General features: G+C 34.9%; 3 protein-coding genes across 3 annotated transcripts; 1 reads left to right on the top strand and 2 right to left on the bottom strand.

Moving 5' to 3' along the window:
• Positions 1-677: 677 nt before the first annotated feature.
• Positions 678-4,300, top strand: LOC106759387 (serine carboxypeptidase-like). The gene is made up of 9 exons (XM_014642540.2): positions 678-1,040; positions 1,627-1,795; positions 2,042-2,161; positions 2,405-2,548; positions 2,641-2,791; positions 2,906-2,994; positions 3,144-3,402; positions 3,729-3,862; positions 3,945-4,300. Exons 1-9 carry the CDS (start codon positions 709-711, stop codon positions 4,065-4,067), a joined length of 1,521 nt encoding a protein of 506 aa, XP_014498026.1. The 5' UTR covers positions 678-708; the 3' UTR covers positions 4,068-4,300.
• Positions 4,143-5,234, bottom strand: LOC106759388. Its single transcript, XM_014642541.2, has 3 exons — positions 4,844-5,234; positions 4,635-4,755; positions 4,143-4,560 (listed from the first exon to the last, which is right to left on the bottom strand). The coding sequence occupies exons 1-3, from the start codon at positions 5,003-5,005 to the stop codon at positions 4,382-4,384; spliced, it is 462 nt and encodes a 153-aa protein (XP_014498027.1). The 5' UTR covers positions 5,006-5,234; the 3' UTR covers positions 4,143-4,381.
• Positions 5,235-5,418: 184 nt separating this feature from the next.
• LOC106758179 (alpha-L-fucosidase 1) lies at positions 5,419-8,503 on the bottom strand. The gene is made up of 3 exons (XM_014641121.2): positions 7,830-8,503; positions 6,861-7,097; positions 5,419-6,398 (listed from the first exon to the last, which is right to left on the bottom strand). Exons 1-3 carry the CDS (start codon positions 8,432-8,434, stop codon positions 5,633-5,635), a joined length of 1,608 nt encoding a protein of 535 aa, XP_014496607.1. The 5' UTR covers positions 8,435-8,503; the 3' UTR covers positions 5,419-5,632.
• Between the last annotated feature and the right edge of the window lie 2,611 nt (positions 8,504-11,114).

Raw genomic sequence — 11,114 nt, 5'->3', positions numbered from 1 at the left:
AATTACCAAATAAAATACGATCGTATCCAATACGTATTATATCCGTACGTCATGGTATAAATAACTATCATATTTTATATTAGCTTCTTTTTTATTAAGATCAAGAGTCTATTTACTTTGCAACATTAGATAATGAGAAATGTTAGCACCACTCATTGTCAAAATTAATTTCCCAGCATATATTTTACATTAAGTAAATGCACTATCAATTATATATACCATTTAAACTCATTACTACCAAAATTAACTTTCTAAAACATATAAATAAAGAGATTCTCAATTTTAAATACTGCAAATTAATTAAAAATATAGTTCTTCCACATTCTTTGTGTTTTTCAGAACTCTTTCCATTTTAAAACAATCAAGAGTTAAATAATTTCAGTGGTTAAGAAAAAAAAAAATGAATGAGATTAATAATTTTATTAATTAAACTATTTTATTGTTTCTTTATTTTCATCTAGAGGTTGATTCCATCACACTATAATGTAATAAAAAACCTTGGTTTAATTCTTAAAAACTTTGATTTGCATGTAGGCTTATTTTAAAATAGCAACTTGAAAAGTGCAGGAAACCACAAAGTTTCCCATACTCAACTTTTTCGCAAGACTAGATAGAATTGTAACAACCAAACCAGTTTGCACAGGTAACAACCAAACCACCACTATAAATTCATAGCCATTGCCACACTTTTTTTCTACGAAACAAAACATGGAATCATCTTCCTCAAGGTTCCTCTGCACATGTCTGTCTTCTATGTTCTTCTTTCTCATCTCCAATACCATTCCACTTTCTTTCTCCTCTCCAACTCACCACACAAACAGCGACCTTAGTTTTTCTTCAACGGCAGAAAAACTCATAAGAGGGTTCAACCTCTTCCCCAAAGACCCCATTAACACACTCGAGAGTGACTCTCTTCTTGTGGCAGGAAACATTGTGGAGAAGAAGTTAACTTTTCCTAGCCTTGTTGCTCCAGGGTCTTCTGTGGAAGAACTTGGTCACCATGCAGGCTATTATAGCCTTCCTCGTTCTAAAGCTGCAAGGTAAAGATGCAAACTCATGTTCAGAAATGGTTGTTGTTGTTTGGTAGGGAATTCTTTTCTGTGATTTTGAGGGGTTATTTAGCTTGCGTCCTGCTGCTTTATTCGGTTAGGTGGGAAAAGTAAAGTGTCACGAGGAAGAGGGATGTTTTGGTGAAAAAGCAACCAAAGTTAAAATTCCTGCCAGCTATAGTTGAGGCCATGTCATGTGGATTAAATAATATACAATAAAGGTTTTCATTGAGGTTAAATAATTATTCAGTTTTACCAAAAGGTAATGCTTGTTACTGGAACCTTGGTTAACTCAATTAGAAATTGTTTCCTTTAGATTTTTAAGTGAGTTGACTTTTCCCTGCATGGTTTTTTTGACGCATCACACCATGCATGCTTACATCACAGCAAATATAATTCTTATAATTGTGTTTGAATTTCAACCAGTTAATTTTACCCTCACCTGTAGTACTGGTTTAGTCTGGTTAATAATGCAGATTCCTTATAGGTTGCTTCTTAGTCAATTTTATGTTTTAGTAGATAATTAGGAGCTAATCCTGCTTTGAATCTAATAATGTTTTCACTTTCTCATCTGCAGGATGTTCTACTTTTTCTTTGAATCTCGAAACAGAAAGGATGATCCTGTTGTCATATGGCTGACTGGAGGACCAGGATGTAGCAGTGAACTAGCTTTGTTTTACGAAAATGGTCCTTTTCAGCTTACCAAGAACTTGTCCCTTGTGTGGAATGACTATGGTTGGGACAAGGTAGCCATTAATTCCCCTTGTATCTTTCTCACTTTACCTCACTCGTATCTTGCCATCTGTGACAAATCCTATCAATTTTTCTGTGCTGTTCTATGTTCTCATGCAGATTGTCTCAGGAAAAAAAAAATTATATTATGTATATCTCTGTTCACTCTTAATAGAGACTATAGCTAGCTCAAAGAATCAAGTTGATACACTGTATTCGTCTACACGTTAGAACCAATAGAGTGTTTTCTGGTTTTGCAGGCATCAAATATTATATTTGTTGACCAACCCACTGGAACAGGGTTCAGCTATACTTCTGATGAGAGTGACATTCGCCATGATGAAGAGGGTGTTAGCAATGATTTGTATGACTTCTTGCAGGTAAGTATATTTGATAACTGATTGAAAATAATAATTTCATAATAAAATCAAACTCAACCATTCCTGTTTTTTTTTCTTTCTTTTTTATAATTCCCTATATGAATTGGTTAAAATTGATTTACCTTTGGTTGGTTGTTGATAAATTAAACATGCAAGATGATAACTGATATCTAAATTTCAAACTGTATGTTAGACTCTTCAGCTGAGCATACATGAGTCCACTAAATTTTACAACAATGACAGGCATTTTTCAAGGAGCATCCTCAATTCACTAAGAATGACTTTTATATTACTGGAGAGTCATATGCTGGGCACTACATTCCAGCTCTTGCATCCAGGGTTCACCAAGGAAACAAAGCAAAAGAAGGAATTCATATAAATCTAAAGGTCTTGTTCTACTATCTCATAACCCATAGCATAATTATGAAAGGTTAAGTAATTGCTTTTTCTTCGATGGACTAATTCATTTCTTCCCACAGGGTTTTGCTATTGGTAATGGGTTAACCAATCCTGAAATTCAGTACCAGGCGTACACAGACTATGCATTAGACAGAGGACTAATTCAAAAGGCTGATTATAATAGCATCAACAAGTTGCTCCCATCATGCAAGCAGGCCATAGAAGATTGCGGTATAAATAACTTCCTTTAAGAAAACCACAAGGGATAGAATTTTACCAATTTATTGAGCTAATCACATATTACTTATGTTCAGTGACACTCTTAATTTGTATTTCATTTGTCAGGCACTGAAGGTGGAGAAACCTGTGTAACTTCATTATATGTCTGCAATAAGATATTCAATAGGATAATGAACATTGCTGGAGATGTAAATGTAAGATTTAAAATAATGCAGTTGGAGTTATACCAGTAAAAACTTCTGTATCTTCATTTCTCCTATATAAAAAGAATACTATGATCAAGAAGATGAATTACAATAATGAAGTTTGAGTTTAGTAACGGATCCTTTTATTCTAAATGCAGTACTATGACATTAGAAAGAAATGTGTGGGAGATCTGTGTTATGACTTTTCTGAGATGGAGGAATTCTTAAACAAGAAGACAGTGAGAGATGCTTTAGGTGTTGGGGACTTAGACTTCGTTTCATGCAGTAGCACAGTGTATAGCGCTATGATGGAAGACTGGATGAGAAATCTAGAAGCGGGTATTCCAGCACTTCTAGAGGATGGAATCAAGGTGCTTGTGTATGCTGGAGAAGAAGATCTCATATGCAATTGGCTTGGTAAACCTACATATACTCAGTTCATTTGGAACCAATATAATTTGTCAAAGGAATAGGGAGGTCATTTAGCATTCTTAGACTGATTGATGAACATTTGCAAAATTGATTTCAAAAATTTATAAAATTCATGGTAAAATTCAGTATACTTGTTTTGCCCAACATGATAATTATAAAAAAACTATTTCACCTCAAAACCAAATTACGAATCTGGAATGAAAAGTATGGACAGATATTTATCTAAAATCACTTCAGTTGATTGTTGAATGTGATTCTGGAAACGTAACGTGAATTCAAACAAACAATTAATGTGTCTGTGATTTGGGCAGGGAATTCAAGGTGGGTTCAAGCAATGGAGTGGTCTGGTCAAAAAGAATTTGGGGCGTCTGGTGCAGTCCCATTTCTGGTGGATGGTGCAGAAGCAGGCACGCTGAAAAGCCATGGACCTCTCGCTTTCCTGAAGGTTTGTGTTCAAGACTTTACTGCTATGCGAGAAATAGTGAATTCAATTCTGGTGACTTTATTTTTTTGGTTAAACAAAACAGGTATACGAGGCTGGACACATGGTGCCTATGGATCAACCAAAAGCTGCACTTACAATGCTAAGAAGCTGGATGCAAGGGAAACTGACGATGACAAAGAATGGGGATAACGTCTCTCCTAAATGATACACTCAGAGAGCACAAACATAACCCTAAACCATCCCTCTTCTTGTGCAAATATTGATGACTTCTCCTTGTGTATAAGGAGAGGGTGGAATATAATTCTTTTTTTTTTTTTTTTTTTCTTGTTTCTATTATCATTGAAACTGCACACTGAAGAATTTGAAACAAATCATGTATCCATGACACCAAATCGTGTACAACTTTACACCAGATTGTATCGAAAGCAAATTTCAATTCATGAGCAATACAAATAACGATAAAGAAAAAAAGGAAATGTTAATATGTCGACATTAAAAACATAGTATAGTAAAGCGGTGTCAAGACTGGGAAGCGTGTGGCGTTTGGTAGCATTGTTTCAGAACATTAATTGCTGGTTGAAATGAAGAGCTTAGAGGAACAGCGGATGCAATTCTGACATGTTGTGCATTGGCGTTCGTTGATTTGGATAATGACATAGTGAACATCTCTCCCTCCATTATCTCATTTAGCGTGATCCCTTCGTTAGTACAGAACAAGTTATAGAATTTTCATTATAAAATATGAAACAAAAAAAAAAGTAGCATAAAATACCGGAAAAAGGGTGAAGTTTGGCGAAGTTGAAGAATTCATCCGCGGAGCAGCCAAAGAGGAGTCTGGCAACTCTGTCGAAGCAGACGGCAGTGAAAACCTCTGTGTCTGTGGCAACTGACATCTACAAAAGAAACAAAACAAAAAAAAAAGGTTTTTATATTATATTTGGTGGAAGAGAAAAGAAAGGGGACAGAGATAGAACACGATACGAGGATGCGAAATAGTCGTTTGGAGGGAGGGTTGGAGGAGTGGCAGGTGGAAGAGGGGTTGGGAAGAGTCCTTTCGCAAACCGTGCACACTCTGTAAAACATATCGGTGTGGTCTACTGATAGAATGGTGCACATTACTCTTCTTCTGCTTCCTTCTTCCATTTTGTGTTTCTTTTCTGCCTCTCCTGCTATCTTCGTTTGTTTAGGTTAATTCAAATTTCATATGCTTGTCAGTCAACTCTGTTTTGATTGGAGGAAAAATAAATATGGATAAGAATGTATGACAAACGCAAGTCAATTAAAAATTCCGAATCTTTTAGTTTTACTGGCAACTAAAGGGCCATGTAAGAGGAAAGGTAAGGTTTTGAAGAAAATTGACCACCCATTTGATGGGTTTGTGTTCACCGATGCTGTATAGAAATTAATACATTTTTTAACAGATTCTTTATATGATGGTGTTATTGAGTAAAACTTATTTCAAATTTATTCTATAATAAATGACATAATAAAAGATGAGACCTTTTGCAACATTTCTGCATTATTTAGGTGGGAAGAGGAGAAAAAGGGGGGGAAAGGTGAAAAAGAAGAAATCAATTCATTGATATCAATCATTTTCTTCTTGTAGCCGCATTTCAGGAATTACAAAGAATCTAAGAAGATTGACCGGTTATTATACGTGTAAAGTTTTCAAATTTTACTACATTACAATTGAACCAACTGTTGTGTGTGGTGGTCTGCAGAACCAACTGTAAAGTTTTCAAAGTTTTTTAAATTTTACAACATTACAATTTATACTACATCACGTAGGGAACTGTTGTGTGTGGTGGTCTGCAGAACCTGACTTCTATTGAAAGAGGCTCGTGATTTTTTATCAGGTGTGTCCCTCAAAATGGTAACAGAATCCGTGTAGATTCCTAGGTATGATATCAATGGGTCTGCACGTGACTTGTCAACAACTAGCTTCAAATACTGAGACTTCAGTTTTGGAAACAGCAACAGCCTCTTATATCCTATAGTGGTGCCATTTACAACTCTCGTCCATACACCATCTTGGGTCAACGCCTCAAGGTGAAATTCAATCACCCTCTGCCCCATGTGAATAGGCTCTTGTAATTGCAGAACATTGAATGATACTAGTTCTTGGAGATTTATGTACAATATCCACTTATATTGGTTCTCCCCCGGAGCCCAATATGTGTATATACCTTCTTTAAGAACATTGAAGGGACTAAAGTGAGTATCTTGAATCCCCCCTCTTATGCTGCTGGCATTAATAACAGCATTTATGGCCAAATTGTGAGAAAATATGGACCTCCGAAGTTCAGTGAACTCTTGAAGAACTTGGATATCCTCATCTGAAATAAGACCTGAGGAGTTTGGGGGCACATTCAATAACAGCTTGCAGTTTCTACCAACTGATTTATAGTATATTTCAAGTAGACTCGTTGCAGACATTGGAACTTCTGAAGCATGCCAAAACCAACCGGGTCTTATAGAGACATCACATGTAGCAGGAAGCCAATCAGGACCAAATGGATCTCCCTCGCTATTGTATCTGTTAGATGACCAAAACACATTTGGTAAATGTCTAGACTAGTCAAATACAAACAAGGGAACCTCTAGTTCTATGAAATCTGAGTGTTAAAATTTTCACGTGCCATTTTGAGAGTATTTTAGTCATGTACATGATTCTCCAGATTTTCAAGCTTTGCAGTGGATACAGGCAACAAAACTGAAATTTACATTCAACTTCATTTAAAAGCAATGAATAGGCTGAATCAAAATTAGTTCATTTCTATGAATACTCACCCATGTATGAATTATAGAAAGAGAGTTACATGACTGACTTTCAAATTGCTATGTAGAAGTGTTTGACGCAGCTAATACACCTTGCAATTAGCATGAACTATAATCCAGCTATATAATGCTAAGTGACAACAAGATAAACATTTAAACCAAACATCATTTAAAAGTAAGGGAAAGTATAGTAGGAGTATTAGTACAAAATTCAACTTACCGAAGATCAATATCACCAATTTCAAACCCTGTTTTGTTGTATAGAGACCAACAAGTGAAGCCAGCACTACCATCCTCATCACCAACCCACCTTGTATCAGGACCCAAATCAGAGAAAATAGAGGCCCCTGGTTGGAGCTCGTGAATCAGAGAATTCCAGCTGTCATATAGATATTTCATGTCCTTCTCCCCTTCCCCTTTTGCACCATCCAGAAAAACGTCCGTGATCTCTCCATACCTGCTTTGAATGAACTTAATGTGAAATAAACATGAAATGTATACTGAGAGCAAATTGGCAAAAACAGAAAAAATGATTCACAGGATCACAGGGAAAACTTCATAGCAGTAATGTTATTTCTCCAATCACATATGTATTGCATTACTAACTAGATAGTAGATTATCAACAAACCTAACTCTTATAGATTCAAGTGTGACTTGAGATCCTCACAAGTAGAAATGAGCTATATGAATAATACAAACTCATTTTCTTAAAATTGAGCTAGAAATGGTGTTGGAGTTTTCTATATGGGTTGCCTCATGGTTGATTCGTGCCGAATGTTTCAGATATTTCTTCTGAAAGAACCCAGCATTAACTATGGTTATATGGTTTGTAGAAACTATTTTATGCACGTATGCGAGTTAGGAAAAACTAATAAAAATAGCTTATAAAATGTCCATTCCAGCTTAACTAAGACATGTATGAAAACAGATTAACATATCTGTAAATAGTCCAATAATTTTACACTATCACTCGATATATCCTTTTAGTCTCTCACGTTCATAAACCATAAAAACTAGCACGGAATGAAAAGTGTATGTAACTGAACTATTAAAAGAATTTGGATATATAAAGAACTAAAATAAATAATTTCTAGGGGAATTAAAAATAAAAGATTATACACTTCTTTACAGTCTATACTGCAAATACTCAATTATTTAACATGTACAACAACTACTTAGTTTAGATACCTAGTGAGGAGCTCAGTCATTTGGGCCAAGTAGAACTCATTATACTGCAAAGTGTCACCATAACTTGTTTCATGGCGATCCCACGGCGAAAGGTAAATTCCGAGGCCGACACCGGCATCCTTAGCGGCGGCGGAGAGCTCAGCGAGGACGTCGCCGTTTCCGTTCTTCCAGTTGCTTGAACGCACGGAATAGTCAGTGTAATCAGAGGGCCACAAGCAGAAGCCATCGTGGTGTTTTGCAGTGAGGATTACCGTGGAAAAACCAGAATCTTTAGCGACCCTTATCCACTGCGATGTGTTGAGCTTGGTGGGGCTGAAGACGGAGGGGTGAGCGTGGCCGGAACCCCACTCGGAGTCCGTGAAGGTGTTGGTGCCGAAGTGGAAGAAGAGGGCCATGTCGCCCAGTTGCCATTGGAGCTGGAACGCCGTCGGGAGGGGCAAAATTGGAAGAGGCGGGGGTTTCCGGGAACAAGATGCAGGGAGCAAGAAATGACAGAGACCCAGGAGGATAATCTGAATTGGGAAATTGGGAAGTCTGCAAGTTGAAATTTTGATGAAGAGATTGTGGGGTTTGGACCATGATCTCGAACTCTTGTTCAGCTTCATGCTGGTAACTTCACAAGGTATGGTTGACCGCAAGTGTTTCTGACACTTCCACTGAGCAGATTAACGTGGCACTGATAACTAAAAAGTAATTATAATATAATTCTGATTAAGAGAAAGAAAATTAATAATCAGATCTGATTCTGAAATAGAAACTCCAGATATCTGGGGAGTGCAAGAAGCAATTGCCAAACATTAAAAAAACAGTGATTAGTAAGCCCAAATCATTTCACACTCCAAAAACAAAAACAACATGCTGTTTCATCTCTATCTCCAATCATCTATAATTCAAAAAATTCTACCCTTCATTTCTTTCTTTATCAAATTTTGAAATTCTACCCTTCATTTCTTTCTTTATCAAATTTTGAAATTCTACCCTTCTTTATTTTATGGAGAATTTTTACATTAGTTGAATATAAATATCTAATATCGAATACAAATTTGGTATAATAGTTAAGATATTTTTTTTTTCCAAAAATAAAGATGTTAAAATTTTCATCCTAGTTAAACAAAAATATAAAAATATGTGTAAATATCCTTATTTGAATACTACAATTTTAAAATTTATTTTATTTTGTATAATAAAATTGATTTATCTCGTTTTGAATATCCTCAAATATGCATATAACTATATTTAAAATAAAAGGATATAAATTAACACTGTTTTACTATCACTTGTGAATAAATAAAAGTATAATTCAACTATAGTGTATAAAGCATTTTCAAACAAAACTATTGAGAAAACTTGTTGAATGGAAAAATAAGCAAATAAAATAAATAAAATTTTAAAATTAAAAAACAACGAGACAAAGGGCGCTGGGCGCCCCTAAAGGGCACATGGGCGTGGGCAATTGGTGAAAACAGCGAACTGAAGGGTGTTGGGCGCCCTTTAGGGATGCCACTTGTGTAGGGAAACATCTTCAAAACTTCATCTTGTAAGCTTTTTCTTGGTTCTCCACTCTTGATAGCTTGAATGTCTTTCCAAAGCAAACAAAGTTCCTACAAAATTTGAAGAATTACTGATGAAAACTAGTATGTATAACCTAAGCTGAATTTATTCACAAAGTTAGATTAAAAAGAAGATTAAACGTGTTTCAGGCTTTGGCAAGAAAATTATACCATAGATAATGGTAAGAATTACCGTTATCATTAGACATTTTTCGTGTCATTTATGTTAACGTGGGTAAGAAACTCGACATTAGGCAAGCACCGCAACATTAAAAGCCTAATGGTTGTGATTGGCAGAGTGGAGTGTTTCTTAGAAACTCAATACTGGCACATACATGATTTAGTTAATTCTTTACTATGCTGATTAAAAGAAAAAGTTAATTCTTTCCTGTGGTTTTTTCCTTTGATTTTTAATTTTACATGTTTTATGATTGCAGAATTCACCGTGTAATGCATGTTGTGTGCATTGCTGCTTGCACTGGTGTGCCTTGTGTCAAGAACACAGGGAGATGAATGGAAGGCTCTCAGACAATATATTTTCAGAAATGACCATTGTAAACCTTCCTCCCATTCAAGAGATGAAATCTACAAATGAGAAGGAAAATGCTAAAACATCTTCACCCAACAACAGCGATCATACTGATTTGGAGATACAGGCTGTATAAGGAAGGCATAACATTGTTAATATCATGAGGTTGGGGATAGTAATAAATATCGATTGAAGGTGCAAAGTGAAACAATCAAAACAACAACTAAACAAACCTACTAAAACCACGTCACAGCAGCCCCTCCATGAAGAAGACCAGTTTCAAATAAAACTAGCAAGGATAAATTTGGAATTCCAAAATCTGAGGGAATGCAGGAAGAAATTGATGGGGTGCAGGAATTAATTGCGTTAATCTTTCATTCCAGGTCGGGCCCAAACTACCTTCTTGATGAGTCCTTGCACCAAAAAATTTGATTTTGATTAACCTTTAATATAAACAACTAATATAACACTAGTATTTAGTGCTCTTAATGCTACTCTTTGTTCATATAAGTAGTTAAGAAGCAAAGTTTAATGGCCATGTCAGTATAAATTATTAAGATTATTATAATAAAAGCTATCATATAAATGATTAATGATGGAATGGTGATGCAAAATTAAATGACTAATAATAGTCTTTCCACTGAGAGACAAGACTAAAATTAAAAATAATAATTTTTGAGTAAGTCATAATGTATTTACGATATAAAAACCTTGTACATGATTACCATAAACGTTTTTTCTAATAATAACTAAAAGGTTTAATACCCAACTTTGTCCCTAGTTTGGTTGGCAAATCTTAATTTAGTCTCTCTTTAGAAAAGTGTTTGAAATTGGTGCTTACTTTTAAATTTTTGAGTCAAAATAGTCCATTCCGTTAAATAATGACAAACCGTGTTAATTCTTTTTCTCTCTCTTCTCATTTTTCTATGCATTGCAGGTTTTTGTCAGCATTTGCAGTATTTAATGATTAGTGTACTTTTCCCAATAAAATTTAATATGATTAAATAAAAAATTTAATTTTTTAATGATTTTTTTGTTTTTGTTTAAATTTTATGATGTATATAACTAAAAAATATTTTGTTTTTATGATGTATATAACTAAATAAAAAATAAAATTTAAACAAAAACAAAAAAATTTAATATCCTTTATTGAATAATAAAGTCAAAAAAATTTAGTTGGAATACCTTTCTACTTCTTTATAAGTG

This window comes from Vigna radiata, chromosome 4 (assembly GCF_000741045.1).
Source record: "Vigna radiata var. radiata cultivar VC1973A chromosome 4, Vradiata_ver6, whole genome shotgun sequence".
Lineage (NCBI taxonomy): Eukaryota > Viridiplantae > Streptophyta > Magnoliopsida > Fabales > Fabaceae > Vigna > Vigna radiata.
Note: the sequence above shows the minus strand (reverse complement) of the source record. Positions and strands in the feature narration are given on the sequence as shown.

Bases quoted from the DNA above. Each gene is read 5' to 3' on its own strand.
- LOC106759387 (XM_014642540.2), top strand. From the start codon at position 709: ATGGAATCATCTTCCTCAAGGTTCCTCTGCACATGTCTGTCTTCTATG. The intron at 2,162-2,404 runs GTAAGTATATTT...CAACAATGACAG, and splicing joins ATTTGTATGACTTCTTGCAG to GCATTTTTCAAGGAGCATCC. The intron at 3,863-3,944 runs GTTTGTGTTCAA...TAAACAAAACAG, and splicing joins GACCTCTCGCTTTCCTGAAG to GTATACGAGGCTGGACACAT.
- LOC106759388 (XM_014642541.2), bottom strand. From the start codon at position 5,005: ATGGAAGAAGGAAGCAGAAGAAGAGTAATGTGCACCATTCTATCAGTA. The intron at 4,756-4,843 runs GTATCGTGTTCT...TTTCTTTTGTAG, and splicing joins AACGACTATTTCGCATCCTC to ATGTCAGTTGCCACAGACAC. The intron at 4,561-4,634 runs GTATTTTATGCT...GTACTAACGAAG, and splicing joins CAAACTTCACCCTTTTTCCG to GGATCACGCTAAATGAGATA.
- LOC106758179 (XM_014641121.2), bottom strand. From the start codon at position 8,434: ATGAAGCTGAACAAGAGTTCGAGATCATGGTCCAAACCCCACAATCTC. The intron at 7,098-7,829 runs GTATCTAAACTA...CATTCAAAGCAG, and splicing joins ATGACTGAGCTCCTCACTAG to GTATGGAGAGATCACGGACG. The intron at 6,399-6,860 runs GTAAGTTGAATT...GTCATCTAACAG, and splicing joins ATTGGTGATATTGATCTTCG to ATACAATAGCGAGGGAGATC.